The following is a 17,359-nucleotide window of genomic DNA, read 5'->3' as shown; positions in this document are numbered from 1 at the left end:
ATTTTCCCCTAACTGGTTTCCATGTCCCATGATTATCCGTCATTGTGCATATTATTTGGCAAATGTGTTAAGGATTATTAACATGTTATATCGTCATTTTGTACCTCTACTGTGACCTGTTACATGTTTAATGTTCACAAAGGTCTTTATTTTCTCATACTGCCTGTGCTGCAGCACCTCTTTTCCCCCTCTGTCTGAAACCAGAGCCCAGTCTGACATGATTGGTTAGCTGACCGGCTTTGCTGTTATTGGTCAACTGCTTAGAGATATCCCGCCTGATGTACAGTGTGATGGAGCACCAGCCAATAGAAGCGTGCGGGGTGGCACCATGATACGGAAGTAAACTACAATGGAAGCGTTTCAGGCAGTGTGTGGGAGAGAAACTTCCTGTGGCGTGAACTTTGGGGATTTTAGCCTTTGCAGACAATTTACATCCACAAAAACTATATAACACACTACAGGAAAGGGACATCCCCAAAAGTCTCAAAGGGCACCTTTAAGACCCAGCGCAACTGTGAATCACTGTACTGAACCCAACCTGAGACCCAAAGTTACAATTTAGCTTTATTTAATTAATTTCTAACAGTTAGCTTGCCAAGCTAAAGCAGTGCATTGGATACATCATGGGCACTGCAAATCATTTTTTAACAGGCGGCACACATGGGCAGATTATTAGCACGTTCGACAGAGTAAAGTCAGATATATTATAATAAATAATATTTTTAACTGTAACAGTTTGAACATATACATTATGGTGTGATCCAGACATGAAACCCACAGCTGGACAGGTAGTAGAATTCTAGCTCTGAGTGCTTTCTGCTTGCTTGGTTTGTCTTGACATTGTTAAATACCGTTTGGATATAACATTTTAATAGAATACTGTTCAAAGATATAAAATCAGCCACGTTCATTACCCTAACGTTCTTTTTAAACCAAGCTCTAATAATTGCAATTTAAATAGAAAGTTTATAAACACATGTTTTATACTTTTACTCTTCTTGTTACAGGCCTAATATGAAAAATAGAGATATTTTAGGTTTTGAGATATATTGTGTCATAATGTACTTTTTCACATAGGTTAATACACAGGTTCTGACAGAGGAATATAATCAAAGTATTGTGACAGATTGTCCATTTGAGTTTTTTAGAATGCTTCTTAAAAAAGATAACCACAAGCTCGTAATCCAAACAATTAAATAAAAAGACAGCATTGTAATTTATAGTTTAGGGTCTTGCTCTCCTCCCCAGAGATGTCCCTAGTGCCCTTCCACGGCTGCTTGCCATCTGATACACCTACTGCTCCAACCTTCCCCAAAACAAGTGACCGCTCTTTCTTGGCATCTTTATCCCTGTGGTGACGGCGGTGCACGCTGCTCCTGGGGGGAATGCCGCGAGGTCATGACTCTGGATTTTTCAGGGGGACAGCCGGTTGCTAAAATGATGTTTTGATGGACAGAATGTTCTCCTTTATCCCCCAGCTGTCTAGGAGTCTCCAGTGAACCAGTCCTCATTTTCATGTTGATTATCTCAAATCTGTGGGGGGGTGCGTGGGGGGGGGGGGGGGGCGTTTAGGCAGGAGAAATGTTTGAAGCACTGTCTCACTTTCATACTTTTTCTGTGTTTAAAGCGAAAATCGACATCTTATCTATGTGCTCTTATTTCTCTGGACTTGTTTAGAAGTTCTCATCTTGTTTTAAGTATAATATATCAGCTGTATTAATTGTACTATATATAGTATAAAAATGTACTAATATAAGTATGGTCAAACAAGAGCCTTCACACACAACATAACATAACTTTCATTTTACAAAATCCATGTCTCATTGTACTTCAGTGCATCATTTCCACACTTAAGGGACTGCACAAACATGTTTTTCTTTTAAAACCCATCAATATCTTCTTTAGACCGTCCCCTGAGTTGAGTTGATTATAATAAGTACATAAACACATTTTTGTGCAGTCCCTCACATAATAATATATGACTGACATAGTGATGCAGGACATGACATGGATGATTGATGATCGATGATACTAAAACATAAAACAAGACAGCGCATCATCAACTTAAGTGGAAACCCCAACCATGATCACAGCTTGAACAAAGGAAAGCTCAGTGTTTTACATGGCAGCCCTTTGAGGTTTGTCACACACTTTATGGATACCCGGAATGTTTTGAATGCGATTATTGAACATTGTCAGTTAGGGGGATGCGATTCACATATGTCCAACGTCTATGAAGTTTTTGTCCCCCAGACTGAGTCAATAACACCTATCCAAACCGATACTTCGGCCAGTATTTGACCTGCGTACGTCTCGTGGGTGTTCTTGGAAGGACAGCCTTCGCCAGTGGAGGTTTGGGCGGTAGTGGCGGTGGGGTTTTCCTCCTCTCTTTGCTCCTCTCAGTGATCGTGAAGCCACGCTCGCTCTTGTCATGCAGGTCGACCCTGGGCAGGAAGTGAGTGGAGACATGCTGGGATTTAACCCGGGGACTGGAGCCCATTTTAGCTTTCCCTCTCTTATTGAGCGCCACAAACCAGTCACGACCAGTCCTGTGGTTCCTGTGGATTACTGAGGCGTAAGTGTTGTAGCTGTTCTCCTGGAATCGCTCCCTGAACTTACAGTCATCAGTGAACCATTCCTGCAAAAGAAGGACAACATAAGGTATTATTACACGGCTTTGAACACTCGATTCTGATTAGTGAATCTGGACATTCCAGCGGTTGTTAATTGTTGCTAACAATCCGCTGATTAGGAGAACAGACAACTCAAGGGACTGACTATATGCAGCAAGAAGTCCAATACATTTGTAACCCCAGCTCTGGATAACAAATAGTTTTCTCCATCAGAAAGCACCATGGAATAATTTTTGAATGTTCACTTTTATATTTGTGGAGAGCACACAACTGTGGATTCACGATGGCTAAATTGTCCCCATTAAAGAAAAAAAAACAGGGCAAGAGAAGGAAAGAGGTTAAAAGACAGAGTCATAACTCGATCAGTACTGCCGCCATTTTAAGTGATGTAGCAGTCGTTGCATTTACCAGTACCATTGGTACTTTGTTAATATATAAAATCATGTTGAATCAACATGATTAAAAAACCTTTGAATCTGCAAGTTTCTTTATTGTTCCACGTGTTCTGACTTCATTATACTGGAACTGTCCTCATGTAAACAGGGCTCAGCTGCAGAACATATGGGATCTTTGTTTGCGTGCTACCAGCTAACCCTGAGTTACTCTTGTAAGCTGCCTCATAATTGTTTTTTAATTGGGGTAAGAAAAAGTAATGGCTCCTATCCCTTTACAAAAAAGCCAACACCAACAAGCATCTGGAAGCTGACTCCTTCCAGATTCTCCCCACTGATTACATTTAATGTCCTTGTTAATACTGATCTGACAAATGGCACACACACTCATGCACATTCGCTGCTACTGTGAGAAAATTGAAATGTTCTAGGTGCTTGCTGTTTTGTCTGTAGGCAGGATTACAAAAAACTACTGGACCGATATTCAAGAAACTTAGTGGAAGGGTATAAATGATTAGAGCAAGCAACAACAGTGAAGTTTTGGAGTAGATCTGAATCATAGGCAGATACACATTATTTGGAAACTTTTTTAAAAGGGACATGTATGTGCTCCATCATGTTGTTTCCATATGACTTTAACTTAATGAATACATCAACTTCTCTGGGACTCTGGAAATAGGAACATCCAAGGTCTGAGCTCTCCGAGTGCCAGTCTACTTTAGTGTATGTCATTTGTTTCCCTTTAACATATCCCTCAAAACAGGTGATAGGATGATATAGTGTAAAAGTAAGGGACTGTGTGCTCTAAAGCCTTTCCGATTTGCAGTAGAACTAGGGCATCTGCATATGAGACACACTTTGTTTCATTTTGTAACAGGTTTTCTATTTTTAATTCATTTAAAGGTCACCTATTATGCAAAATTTACTTTTTGATTTCTTTTATACATACATATGTGTCCCTGGTGTGAAAGGAGACTCACAAAGTGTCAGAAAAATACAAATGTTCCCTCTCTGTTTTCCTCCTTACCCACATCTCTAAAAACGGGGGTTCAACGGAGCTGATCAAGATTTTCTGCAGACTTGGCGTCATTTCTTGGCAACGTCCCTCCCACGTCCCAACCTATCGTCTCCCATTTACAGTCGGCTAGCTGGATCCCCTCCTGCAGCTGTGTGTCAGTGTATTTAGCAGGATGTCTACGGGACTTGTAGAGTAAAGTTGTTATATATATATATACATATAATGGCACTGTTCTAGCGGTAAACACTGAAGAAAGAACATGTCAAGCTATGTGCTGTATCAGAAACAATGCACGGCGTTAAGGCTGTGTCTTCCTGGTCGAATGTACTTATTGTAAGTCGCTTTGGATAAAAGCGTCAGCTAAATGCAATGTAATGTAATGTAATGTAAGATTGTCTGTGTTCACATTAGCAAGCATTGCTCAGAGCTAACGCTGTAGAGAATATGTGTAAAGAAGCCGGAACTCCATACTGTTTCAGAATTAATGCTTGATGGGGTTTGGAACATAATATGGCGTTTAATCACCGCAGCGTTTAGCTGAGTTTCTGCCGGTAGACAGCCTTCTCTTCACATAGCTCACTGTTTGCCTGCTCTCCAAAGGGGCGTGGCTAGCAGCAGCTCCAAAGGGGCGTGGCCAGCAGCAGCTTGGTAACATTTACTGTAAAGGGCCGGACTCAGAATCAGCACTTTTGTAACAGGGCTGAAATAGAGGGGTATGAGGCATGGCTACAATGGGTGATCTGTTTGGTATTTTGAGCAAAACACTTCAGAGACATGTTTTGTATAGATATGGCCTTATAATATATTGTTCAAATATAGCATAATAGGTGAGCTTTAATGTAAGTATGTCTAACAGCTTTCTCACACAATAGCTGATCAAGAAGGAAATCCAAATAAGAATCAGAAGAATCAGAATCAGAACTTGACTTGACTTGATGTCATGGTGCATACATCAAATATTAAACAAAAAATCTAAAAAATGTACACCGATAGCGAACTATATTAAGAACACTGCAACACACTGTAAAATGAAATGGAAGACTGATGTGCGACCTGTTGCTGTATGGAATGACCAAGAATAAAGGGAGAAAGAAAATAAATTGTATTTCTAATGAAGTTTGATCTCAACCTCACTTCTCACTGAACAGCCCCTGTGTTGTTAACATATCTTCTGATTGTGATCTGATGGCGTTAGCTGCTGCAAACTGACACCGCTCCGAGCATTTGTCTTTCATCCTGCGGCTGGGTTTCAAAGTCATCTAAATGACTTTCCTTATCTCTGAGATGCTTTGACTGACAGCAGCAGACCGTTCTTTGTTCTGGTCTTAACTCATTAGGGACTGTGTCTTAACTTCATTCAGGAAGTACTTCTAAATGAAGACTGACGAGCTAGTGCTTTTATGACATTGATCTAAAGACCTAGTTTTGATATTTCTGGAGACGTTTTTGAAAAGGTATTGCTCTAAGAATGAATTGGAATTGAAGACATAACATCATTGTTTCTGACTGGGGTTGAACAATGTCTTCTCTGACTTCTTATTTACGTGGAATGCCGATATTTGACTGGTCAACAGAAGTTAATTAACGCATTATTTTTAGACTTGATAAAAATGTCAAAATGCACCGGAACCAACTCCAAGCTATATTTTTATATAAGCTACATTTTTGTATTATACATGGTGTATTTTTCTTAATCATTCATTTAAACCGGTATATTTTATTTCGATACAGTCTTTAAAATTAGGTAAATACCATAGCTGATTATTTGTTTTATATGCATGTAATACAAACATTCTAATAATTGTAACATTCATAAGAAATAAAGAATAAGAAACACATTTGCTAATAACACAAATCTGTTTAAAATGATCAAGAGTGATCACTGAGGTTTTCACTGTATGTGCTTGGTAAAAATATAAAGACAACACTTTACACTCTGCTATACTACATTTCAGAAATGGAAATGCAGATATTCATTGGATGTTCCCATTTTATGTCTAAAAATATCTTGGGTGGGAAACGTTGACATGTACCCGGGATGCCTGCTTCTTGATGCAGTATGACTTCCTTGTATAACCTCCTGCCATTCTGAAATAAAACAAACTGTTCTGCTTTGCTGAAGAGTGCAGCATAGCAGAAAATGATGCCATTACAGCGTTCGGTAAACATGCCAGTCACCAGAGAGTGCGCTGCGGCCGCTGCAGAAGTGTATCAACATTTAAGTTATTCAAAGTGACCAACGTGTACCTTTTGGCTGTTTTATTTAGAGATGATTCGAAAAATTGAACAGAATTCCAGAGTCATTGCTATGGGTGGATTGCAATGATTTAACAGAACACTACATTTGAGCAACATACATACCGGCTCTGGTACCAGTCATGGAATTACACATCTGGAAACAAATCCATTGGAGCATGTATGAATGTACTCTCTCCCTTACAAACACACACACACACACACACACACACACACACACACACACACACACACACACACACACACACACACACACACACACACACACACACACACACACACACACACACACATGCATACCAGGCTTTGGGTCCTGCTGTGTTTCATAGGATTTAATGGCTACGGACAGATTCCAGAGATCTTATTGTTAAAATCATAATGCTTGTACAGCTGTTTAACCTGGCACTTGCCCTTCTGGATTGGTCACACTCTTTTAAAGGGACCTTTCCCATGATCCTCGGGGTAAGCTGTACTTAGAACAGAGGTGGAAAGTTACACATTTCCTCAACCCGTTCCTCAACAGTTTATAAAGGATATCAGGAACTCATTATGTCCTGTTTCACTATAGTTTGGTTGAGTCCTCGAAAACCGGACAGCGCAATTCAACCACAGTGCTGTTTTTATAACTTCCTATTATGATTCCAAAGATCATAAGGCTCTTGCAAGAAAAAAAGACGAGGAGTATGGTTTTGAATGAAATGTAACCAGCTGAAAGGATTTAACTTCACTAGTTTTACATTTTAATATTACGATTTCATGTGAAAAATAAAGTGATTTAATATGTGTTTTATACATTAGCACTAACTAGCAGGAATTGCTGTATGAGCTCAACATAGCCGGTTTGTGGGCTTAGCTTGTTGTACATTGAGGCATTCGCTGTTGTTTTTTCCTCCAAGAGACTAAGTAAATAACAAAGTTAGCATCACAACAGCTACTTAGTGATAGCTGGTTACGCAGAATAACTGAGGTTTCCCTTTTCCCTCAAAAATATGGTCAACGAAAACCAAACAAAACAATGTGTTGTGCAAAAATCAATGGTTAATTTCACAGTGAGTATTTCCAATTATTATTATTATTATTAATTATTAATAATTAATTATTATTCCACTTAAAATCTAAAATGTCATTGGTAAACAAAGAATACACCAGATATAACTAATTTAAGAAACTGGGATTTCAATGAACTGTTAGGCAATGGATACACTTCCCGATCAGAAATAAAATATGTCTTCAGAAATACATCATAAATGCAAAGGAAACATATAAAACACAAATTCAACAATGAAGTGGGTGCATTTTTATCTCTCTCTACTCTCTCTCTATCTCTCTGTCCATAACTCTGTCACTGTTTGTTCAACAAATGCAGTTGACCCTTTCACCTCTCAAAAAATTATGTTTGTGATGGCATGCTGAGCAAGTCGTGCAGAGCAATGTGCATCTGTCCCCTCGCCTATTATACAGCTAATAAATTGCCACTGTGAAAACATCTAAATGATTAGATATGACCGACGATGCAACAAGATAAGGTTCAGGGTGCCACCTGACACCCTGACATGAGGCCCAAGCCTGTCTGTGGCCCCAGAGGTTTACATCCACCCCAAATCATCAAGGCAGTTAAATCACAGTGCAGCATAGACACAGATTGGAGTTTTAGTTATACAAATATTTTTCTGAGGCAGAGCTGCTCCGAAGGCAAAAATAAGCTCTGACAGCATCGGTTGAAGCCATAGATCTAGCCTCTCAGAGAGCTAGATATCTATAGTAGGCCTAAGTAGTAAAGCTGGGAGCTTTGATTAAAGTGAACTTCCATTTACTTCACCTAAAACAATGTCTATGATGATTTAAAAATGTCAAAAGTCTGGAATCAGCCTGTGGAGGCTGCCATATGTTAAATAGCAAAAACAACAACATCTTAAAGGGGCCCTATTATGCCCATTTTCAGAGTTCATATTTGTATTTTTTGCCTTTACTGTGATATGTTTCAATGGAAAAAGTGCTTTATTGTTCTCATACTGCCTGTGCTGCAGCACCTATTTTCACCTTCTGTCTTAAACCAGAGCCCAGTCTGCTCTGATTGGTTAGCTGGCCGGCTCTGTTGTGATTGGTCAACCGCTTAAAGATGTCCCGCCCCTTAGCCTATTATGTACACTTTGTTGGAGTGCTAGCCAATATTTCAATGAAATAGAAGCCTGAGTGTTACATAGTGATGTCTAAACCATGTACATGCATACAAACCCATATAACACACTACAGGAAAGGGAAACCCCAAAAGGCATAATAGGTCTCTTGATAAACTTTATGGTAGACTTCCAAACAGTTATCCTACATTTATGGAATTTTAAGCAAACCCTATCCACCTATACATTTAGCAGTTATATGAATCTAGCAACTCTGACAATGAGATCACTACATTCTCAATCTAAAAATATGTTAACACAAAAAACAATGTAGGTTTTAATTCAGCCTAGCAAGATTCCTTCATGCTGACATGCCCTTGAGTAGACTTCTGACTTTAATCTTCTACACTGTAGCCTGACACGCACCTCCCCAGAAATGAACTGTGACTACACATTGTGGTAGCATAGACCTGCAACAGATTGGTCTGCTAGGTAGCTAGGCTAGAAGCTGCAACCTAGTATTAGCTAGCTTAGCTAGCCACAGCAAACATCTTCGTTTACATGATTTTATTGAGTTCCCAAATTTTTCAAATCTTATTCAAAAAATATATGACGAATCTCCAACTATTACAAAAGGAAAACAACTATGCAGCTGATGGAAATTACTTGCATAATTACTGTAAATTAATGTAATGCTTACGTAGATAACATAATGCTAGCGTAACAACAAATGGCACAGGCATATTGTTCAAATTAAGGTTGACCTGGTGTATATTGACAGCTGTTTTTTTTATTTACTGGTACAATGTGTTTGATACAATCAACATATTCAATTTAACATATTGTTTGATGGAAATATTTTTGATATTTGGCATTTTGGTTACTGACTTTTAGTTTAGGCCTGTGTGATCTGTTTTGAAAATATGACTTGTGACTCGACAAAATATGTAAAGGCAAATTATGGAACCTGCCAACAGCCAACCCTTCTTCTAACAGTGTCAACTGTTCAGCCTGATAAAGCCAAGCAGATACAATAAAAACAGCCATAAATAACAACGTAGGCCTATTGACCTTTCAGTCTAGAAGGAGTAGATGCAGATTTTTGCCATTGGACATTGCATTAGGTTCTCTGATTATCCATGACTGTAATTTTTTCATGTTTTAATCTTGTTTGGGATGTGTTTTGACCCTGAGAGAGTTTGTAATTATCACCATTTATAAGCTGGAATAACAACTGATCATGCTGGTTGACAGAACAAAGTCGCATTAGTTCATTTCCAGAACGATGAGGCTGAGAATGCACTTGGAGGAAAGACGCCACATCACTCCCCGCTGACAGGGTTTCAAGAAACAATACCAGGAGCTGAGGGGGCATAAATCGCTGTTGCTCAGCATGCACAGCCACAGCAGCTCTCAGACGCTCGGCCTTTTCGATTGTTGCCTGCCTGGCTGATTGTTTACTCGACATATTGATCTTCACTTTGTGACTCACTCCTCTGTATATTATCAGCCGTCCCAGACAGGACTTAATCTGCTCTTCCCATTAACACATGCTAATAGGGAGCCGCTTCTATCTATACTCCTGCCAAGGCTCATCGTGGATGACTGGTCGGTGCGGCCGGCTGCTGCTGGCCCTCCGATCGCCCCTTCTTACGGCAGAGAGGCCAAGCTGCTGTGGGCAGATTTGGGTTTACTGTGTGTTTGGGGGGATTTCAAAGTCTGAGAAACTGGGGCTAAAGATTACAGCAGTATGCCATGACATGGTAATGTCAGATTTGGGGATTTTGCTATGCGGCATTGATGAAAAGCTGCACAAACTAATATATAAGGCAAATATAGTTGCAAGGTTTTGATGGAGAAATAAACCCATGTATATGAGTCCAAAATTAGCTGTGCTGCATCAGAGAGAGCTGCAAATGAGAAGAAGATTCACAGTTCAAGGCTCAATTAAATTCTGGTCCCGTAGGTATGGACACTGGCAGGGTGTGTGCTCAAAACAAAAGAATTGTTCATCAAAATCAGAAGCAAACAATATGAGCAAGGAAATGTGTTCTTTATCTTTGGGATCAACATGTATTACTGAGTAATTTCGTCAGTATACTTCAAACAAAGGCCCAATTCCAAATCGCACCCTACCCACTCCGAGGCGGAGTGACACTCGCAGCTCAACGAGGCTCCCTCCTGTCAGTTGGAGGGAGTAAATACAGCGGCAAGCTTTGGGACGAACTCCCCTCTCTCCGGCAGAAACCGGAAATGCCGTAACTGTATGTAACAACGGTTTCAAATCAGCATCTCTTGGCCAAAAAATAAAACTAATAACTCAAATAAAACTCCAAACATCTTTAATTGTGTTACTTTTTTCTAAAGCTCTTCTAGTTTTAAACCTGATGTTTATACGCTTCTTAGTTTTTGCAACAGACTGTAAATATAAACAACTTTATAATAAAAATGCATAGGTATGACTAAACACACGTATGATCCTAAGTTAAAAAAATATGAGGTTATCATGAGGTTGTTAACATCGCAATTTATCAGTGAATGTTTGCAGGAACTGTTTGTAAACAGCTTGTTTCCTGACGGGCACACACAGCATTGAGTCCGGTCATTCAGGGCAGCAGGTGAAGTCAGCACTGATGCAGACTCGCTGTTTGAGGGCTTGATAACCCACTCCCCCTCCACACTCATTGGTTTGGAACAGCACTTAATGTGGCAGACCCTCCGCGCGAATGTGTAAACGGAGGGGTAGTGTGTAGGGGTAGGGTAAGGGGTGGATTGGAATTGCCAAAGTTTGCTTGTCTGAGGGCTTGACACGATTACCCTCTCACTTTCCCTATTGTGAAACACAGTGAATGACTTCATGGTCAGACATAATCATCCATTTCTAAAATGACAGTCCAGCGATGGGAACTAATCATCAACATTTTTATATTCACAATTAATTGGTATTATAAATGTAATCTAGCATAGTTCTATGGAGCGTTTTAGCCGCTTTTATGTCCTTAGTTTTGGTTTTACAGCATATAGTTACTCCAAAGTTCAATTCAGTTCTCTCGTAAAAGTGGCCCAATAAACTTTATGGGTTTTTTTGGATGTAAAATGCAAAAGCCAAAATCCCAACATCCTGGGAGGGAGTTTCTCTCCCACACACTCCCCCCCCCCCTGCCTGAAAAGTCTCGATTGGACTCCTTTGTTTACTTATGTAGTGACTTCACTACGTCACACTTGCACTTCTATTGGCTAGCGCTTCTACGCATTGTACTAAGGGGCAGGACCAATCACAAGCGGTTGACCAATCACAACAGAGCCGGCCAGCTAACAGACTGGGATCTGGTTTCAGACAGAGGGTGAAAAGAGGTGCTGCAGCACAGGAAGTATGAGAAAAATAAAGAGCTTTTTGAACATTAAAGCATGTAAACATTACAGTCACAGTAGAGACACAAAATACAAAAACTGAAAATGTGCATAATATTTCCTCTTTAAAAAGTGAAGCAGAAGTATACAGTAGAAGCAACTCTTATAGTTTATTTAAGTAGATACAAGTAGGCTACAGTACTTGGGTAAATGTTCTAAGTGAAATTAAAACACTGCTGTCACTTTTATTCAAAAAGACTACTAAAAAAACATGTGATGTTGTTTTGTGTCTTCCAGATGTGGAAAAAGGCAAGCGTTTGCTAACTAACATCAATAACTTTAAAAAGTTGGTAGTATGTCTAAAGATGAGTCCTCAAATGGCCAAACAATCAATTTGTCAATGAATCTTCAGCAATACATTTAGCAAGATGGTATCACGTTAACAATTTAAAAACCAATATGACTGGACACCAACATTGCAATCGACTCTTGTTTAGAACAAATTAGTGTCACTAAAGAATAACGTGTCAATTATTGACCCTGCACAGTCAGCAGTATGCGAGCCCTGGGGGTGAGTTTTGGAGTTCAGGGTGACAAACAGAAGCGTGTGGGATACTTACAGTGGCGTAGAGCCTTCCTCTTTTATTCATGGCCAGGAATCTGTTACTGTAGACCCCTTTGATGCAGATGACCCCCTGAGAAACCGCAAAGAGCTCCAGGACACCTGGGAGGACAAACAACATGCTCTGATGATTGATGGGTGACAGAGTGTATTTTTACAGGGGTCATCCCTATATTCAAAGTCTCTTATGTTCCCGGGGTTCTATGTTCTTTTGTGAGACATTGAAAAGGGCTATATTCACAGTTTAAATTGCAAACAATTTAAGGGAGATTTCAATTGCCGATTCAATGGTACAAATCTGTTCAGCCACTCTGGAGATATCAATGTCTATCGTCAATAAAACTGCCTCGATTGCAATTGGAGGGATTACGTTTATATAACAACAGTAGGCTATAGGCTGTAATTGGCTGCTTTCAAATGTACATTGAGAACATAAAACATGTTAAAGGTTTCTTTATTCTATCATTTTACAAGAATATATAGGTGAAGAACAAAGGACCCCTGGGAACATGGATACTCCTCTTGTCACTTTCCACAAAAAAGGTGCTGCAGAACAGACAGTAAAAATAAAGCACTTTCTTTACCCTAAAGCATGTAAACATGTCACAGACAGTAGAGGCACAAAATACAAAATTGAACCTAGCATTATATTTCACATAATATTGGTCACTGTTTAATACACTTCCACATAAACAGTCTTGTGCTTGCTGGGCGCTCCACTCCTTACTTTAAGAATTCAAGGTAACAGTGATTGATATACAAATGGTCATTTTGTGGGTGAAGTGTTTCTTTAATGTTGTGTGAAAGCACAAACCGGTCAGTGGTTCACATGACACTACTTTTCATACTAACAGTAGCGGTCTAGAGTTCACAGAGGCAGGATCAGCAGTTTGAGCCACAGAAGGGTTAGTGGGTACGATGTACACAACGTACAAGTGAGACCCTCTCCCTAGGTGACTGCTATCGCTAACGCTCTAGAAAAACTGTTCAGTGGCTCAAAGTCCAGCTACATTTCCCAAAACTACTTCACCTTCAAAATTAAGTCAGATCATTTGAACGTCCATCTATGTTTAATGGCGACATTTGCTGCCAAAAAAATATTATGTCGGAGTTTGTAGTGTGTATTGCAAAGAAAATAAAACATTTGCCTTTCACAAACTTAACTTAACCCATTGCCTTGATAGAATGTTTCCTTAAAAGGGATTTTTAGTTGCCTAAAGCAGACATTGTGTGGTGAGAAGAATCAGAATAAACATTTTTTAACATGTGTTCATTACAAAACAATCTGTTTCTTATGGCTGTTTTTCTAAAATGTATAAAAACAACACTTTTGTGATGTTACAGTCTTTCTTGGAAATGCAAACCAGTGGGTCTTATTAACTGTTAAGCCCCAAAGCCACCCTCGGCGGGGGCTTTTTTTTTCTTTCTGACGATACAAACCATTTTATACCAAAACAAAACACAAGTGTCATAAGAAGCATCTAAATGACCCCTGAGCGAAAAATGCTAACGCACTTTGGCACAGAACTCAAGATAAAAGATACCCTTATTACTTATCGTAGCTGCACATACAAGATATCCGATTAAAGCTGAGGTTCCACAGATTATTTAGGTATAGTATCATCACTGAGTGATCCGAACTCGCGACAGGGGAAGCAAACACAGACATCACAACACGTACCTTTACGTAGCTTTTACGGGAGATCGTCTCACCTTAGCTGTCAATCTGATCAAAAGACTTGTTCAATGGCATTCAAACGAGAAAAAACGCGGCTGAATCGGTTAATCCATAGGTTGATAATGTTTCTGTGGATTTGAAAAAATTATTTATAATTCATAATTCCATTTTTATGAAAGATCGGAGAGTAAAAGTTAGCTGCTAATGGTAGCCACCAGAGTTATCACAGCTTCCGGTTTTGGCTATGCGTCAGTCTCACACACACACATGACCAAATAAGGAGTATGTGGGAGTTCCCCTCGATTCCATTGGCTCTTAACGGTTAGAAAGAGATGTCAATCAGCAAAATTGAGCAAGGGGGGCCAGAGATAGGTCAAATCCACCCAAATGACCCCAGAAATGTTTTTTTTGCTAAATCTCTCTAAAAAGGTCAAATTTAACTTGTTTTGCATCAATTTTATACAGGGTACTTATTATATGTTGTAGTTTGGATTCCTAAAGCTTTTAGTCTACCATCCCATCATTCAAGGGTGGTTTTCACTATAAGTAAAAAAATTTTTGGACGGACACAATCATTTACATTTGTTTACTGTGTTCAATCTGAATTTACTTTAAAATTAAAACATCTATATTGATTCTGACACTTCTACATCCAACTCACAGGTGTAACCTTGCTTTGAGAGAAAAAGATTATTAATGTAACCCTTTTAGAAGGGTCAAAGGTCATTTGTTCTGGGAATGTCATTTTTGAGCCTGAGACCTGAAAAACAGGCTCGGGGCTTAACTTAAACATTTGATGATCTCGGCGACCATCACTGCATGCAGGTCAGGATAACAAAGAAATTCACTAACACATCTTACATCCACATCATTAACGGAATAGTATATACAGCATCAAGATCAGTCAAGTATCCCAGAACGAAAGTCATAATAAAAGAACATACTTGTTGTCCTAGACGTTTTTTTCTCTGCAGTAACTGAATCTTGTATTACTTTGAGCAAGACGCCCAGTCTGCTGCTCGTCTCTGGTGCTGTCAGGAAGGATTCAAAGCCACATGGCTGTCGTGTTGAAATCTATGTAACCTGACAACTCTTCTAAAGGGGACCATGAAATGGAGGCACAAGTGCACTTTCACGGTGAGCTTCGGCTGTTTGGAGGAGCGACGAGGGGTCTGATGGTGCAGTAAAAAAAAAAAAAAAAAAGATTTATGACTTTATATACTTCTGGCCATTAGATTCTCACACAGCAAAATTGAACCTTTGGCATTTGAAAGCAGCTGACTTTGACTTTCAAAAAGTGTTTTCAGTCCCAACTCATGTTAATATCCGAAGCGATAATGATTAAAATGTCATCATAAACATATTTTGAAATAATCTGCCTTATTTTAAGTTTTTGTCACTGGCTTTAAGAAAGGAGTTTATTTTGCTTCACACCCATGTTTTAAATTACTTTTTTACTGGAAGTATATCAATTGACCGATAAATCTGTGCAAATACATTATATTGCTCATGTGAGATCATGTGCAGAAAAGCGTGCCATATTGTCAAACTTCCCATTAGTAATAGTTGTATGAGCCTCAAAAATCCAGTATGGCGCTTGAATAACTGGACACGCAGAGACACTGGGCACTATCATTTGCTATTATTTACACTGTAGCCTATTTCAATGTTGTTGTTTTTTACCTCAAAAACCTTATTTCCTTCAAATCAGCTAGATAAAATATTCGAAAAATCATTAAAATGTTAACTTCAAGACAAATAATTCCTCATTGTGTCATTGAAAAAAGTATAATTATTGAATTTGCACCATAAGCAAAAAAACATTGTTTACAAGTGTTTGATGGCAAACAGTTTGAGGATTAAGTAAGACATTAATAATAATAATGATAATAATGATAGTAATGATAATAATAATAAAAGATAATTTGTTTTACAGTCAATGTTTTTTGCAGTGTATCTGGAGTAACATTGTTGTGATGGCAGTCGGCAATCCAACACATCCTCCCTGCTGCACCTGTTACTTCCACAAATAGTCTACCTGCCAACATCCCAGAGAGACACAAACAAAGCTTGTCAACCAGAAGCTCGCTGCTCAGATATTTCACAGGGTCAGGCAGCCTAAGTTTAGGTGCGCGGACCTTACACTCTTCCTGTGTAAATCACTATTGTAACAACCTCCAGTCATGATATCTAAAATAAATAAAAACTCATGGAATCATTCCGAGCGGATGAGGGAATGAAAATCCTAGTGCGCATTCTCAGCGGGACGCACAGGGCTCATCTGCGCGTCAGACGTTTTATAATTTAGTAGTTCAGTTGTTTTTGTGCACCGTGGAGAAACTGGAGTGACTTACTCAGCTGGTTGGGCTCATGGCTGCCGTTGACTCTGCCGTCGGGATGAATCTGGAGATGGAAGCCGATGCCAACCCTACAGTAGAGCCTGCAAGTCCTGCGTCCCGAACTGATCCCCTCCTCCAGAAGTTGGCGCTCCAAAGAGACGTGCTCTGCTCCGGCGGCGGCGCAAATCAAGTGGGCGACGGTCAGAAGGTAAAGAGGAACATTCATTCTTCCAAACAGGAGACACTCGCTATGCCACTCCGAGCATTTTTGGTGTCGCTCCTGAGGTCTGGGCACCGCAAACCGTGCGCACACACGCGTGCAGCGCTCCTGAGCATTACCCCGGCTGCAGGAGCTGGAGTTGTTCTGCTGGCACCGGGATATTTATAACGCCAATGATCTCACTACTCGATGCATGCCTGAGCTCTAAAGGACGCTCTTTCATTCGGATTTTGTCGCCGAGATGCCACTCCTGCTCAGCACCGATCCACAGCAGCGGGGCGTGAAGGAAACGCGACTGACACCGCACATTTTCCAAGGAATCGTCCGCGCCAGGACGCACTGAGCGCGGCATTTTACGCACAGGGAGACATCGTTTTTTAATAGATCGAGGGTGAGATTATGTCATACATAAATAAACTTTGATAAAATGGCACTTTATTTCCATAGAAGAAGAGTTTTACCGACATAAGGACGTTGAAGGCAGGACGGTGGGCTTCAGGCTGCAGGGATCATCAGGTGGTGCAGCAGAGTTTAAGCACTGCCTCACCGGGACACACACAGCCGTATTTATAGGCTTTAGTCCACCTTATCATATGATACGTCCACATGCTTACAGGAGAAGTGCCTGTCAAGCATCCTGGTGTATTCTGAGCAGTGCACAGGAGACATTGTATTAATCAAACTGTGGACTATTGGAGAAAAAAAAACTAACTAACTAACCCTTTTTCTCTTT

At 39.9% G+C, this 17,359-nt stretch overlaps 1 protein-coding gene across 1 annotated transcript; it reads right to left on the bottom strand.

Annotated features, from left to right (window-relative positions):
* Window positions 1–546: 546 nt before the first annotated feature.
* On the bottom strand, window positions 547–17,150 carry fgf5 (fibroblast growth factor 5). The gene is made up of 3 exons (XM_034216625.1): window positions 16,422–17,150; window positions 12,388–12,491; window positions 547–2,638 (listed from the first exon to the last, which is right to left on the bottom strand). The coding sequence occupies exons 1-3, from the start codon at window positions 16,630–16,632 to the stop codon at window positions 2,270–2,272; spliced, it is 684 nt and encodes a 227-aa protein (XP_034072516.1). The 5' UTR covers window positions 16,633–17,150; the 3' UTR covers window positions 547–2,269.
* Between the last annotated feature and the right edge of the window lie 209 nt (window positions 17,151–17,359).

This window comes from Gymnodraco acuticeps, unplaced genomic scaffold (genome assembly GCF_902827175.1).
Source record: "Gymnodraco acuticeps unplaced genomic scaffold, fGymAcu1.1, whole genome shotgun sequence".
Classification (NCBI taxonomy): Eukaryota; Metazoa; Chordata; class Actinopteri; order Perciformes; family Bathydraconidae; genus Gymnodraco; species Gymnodraco acuticeps.
This window is presented reverse-complemented; position numbering and strand designations above follow the sequence as displayed.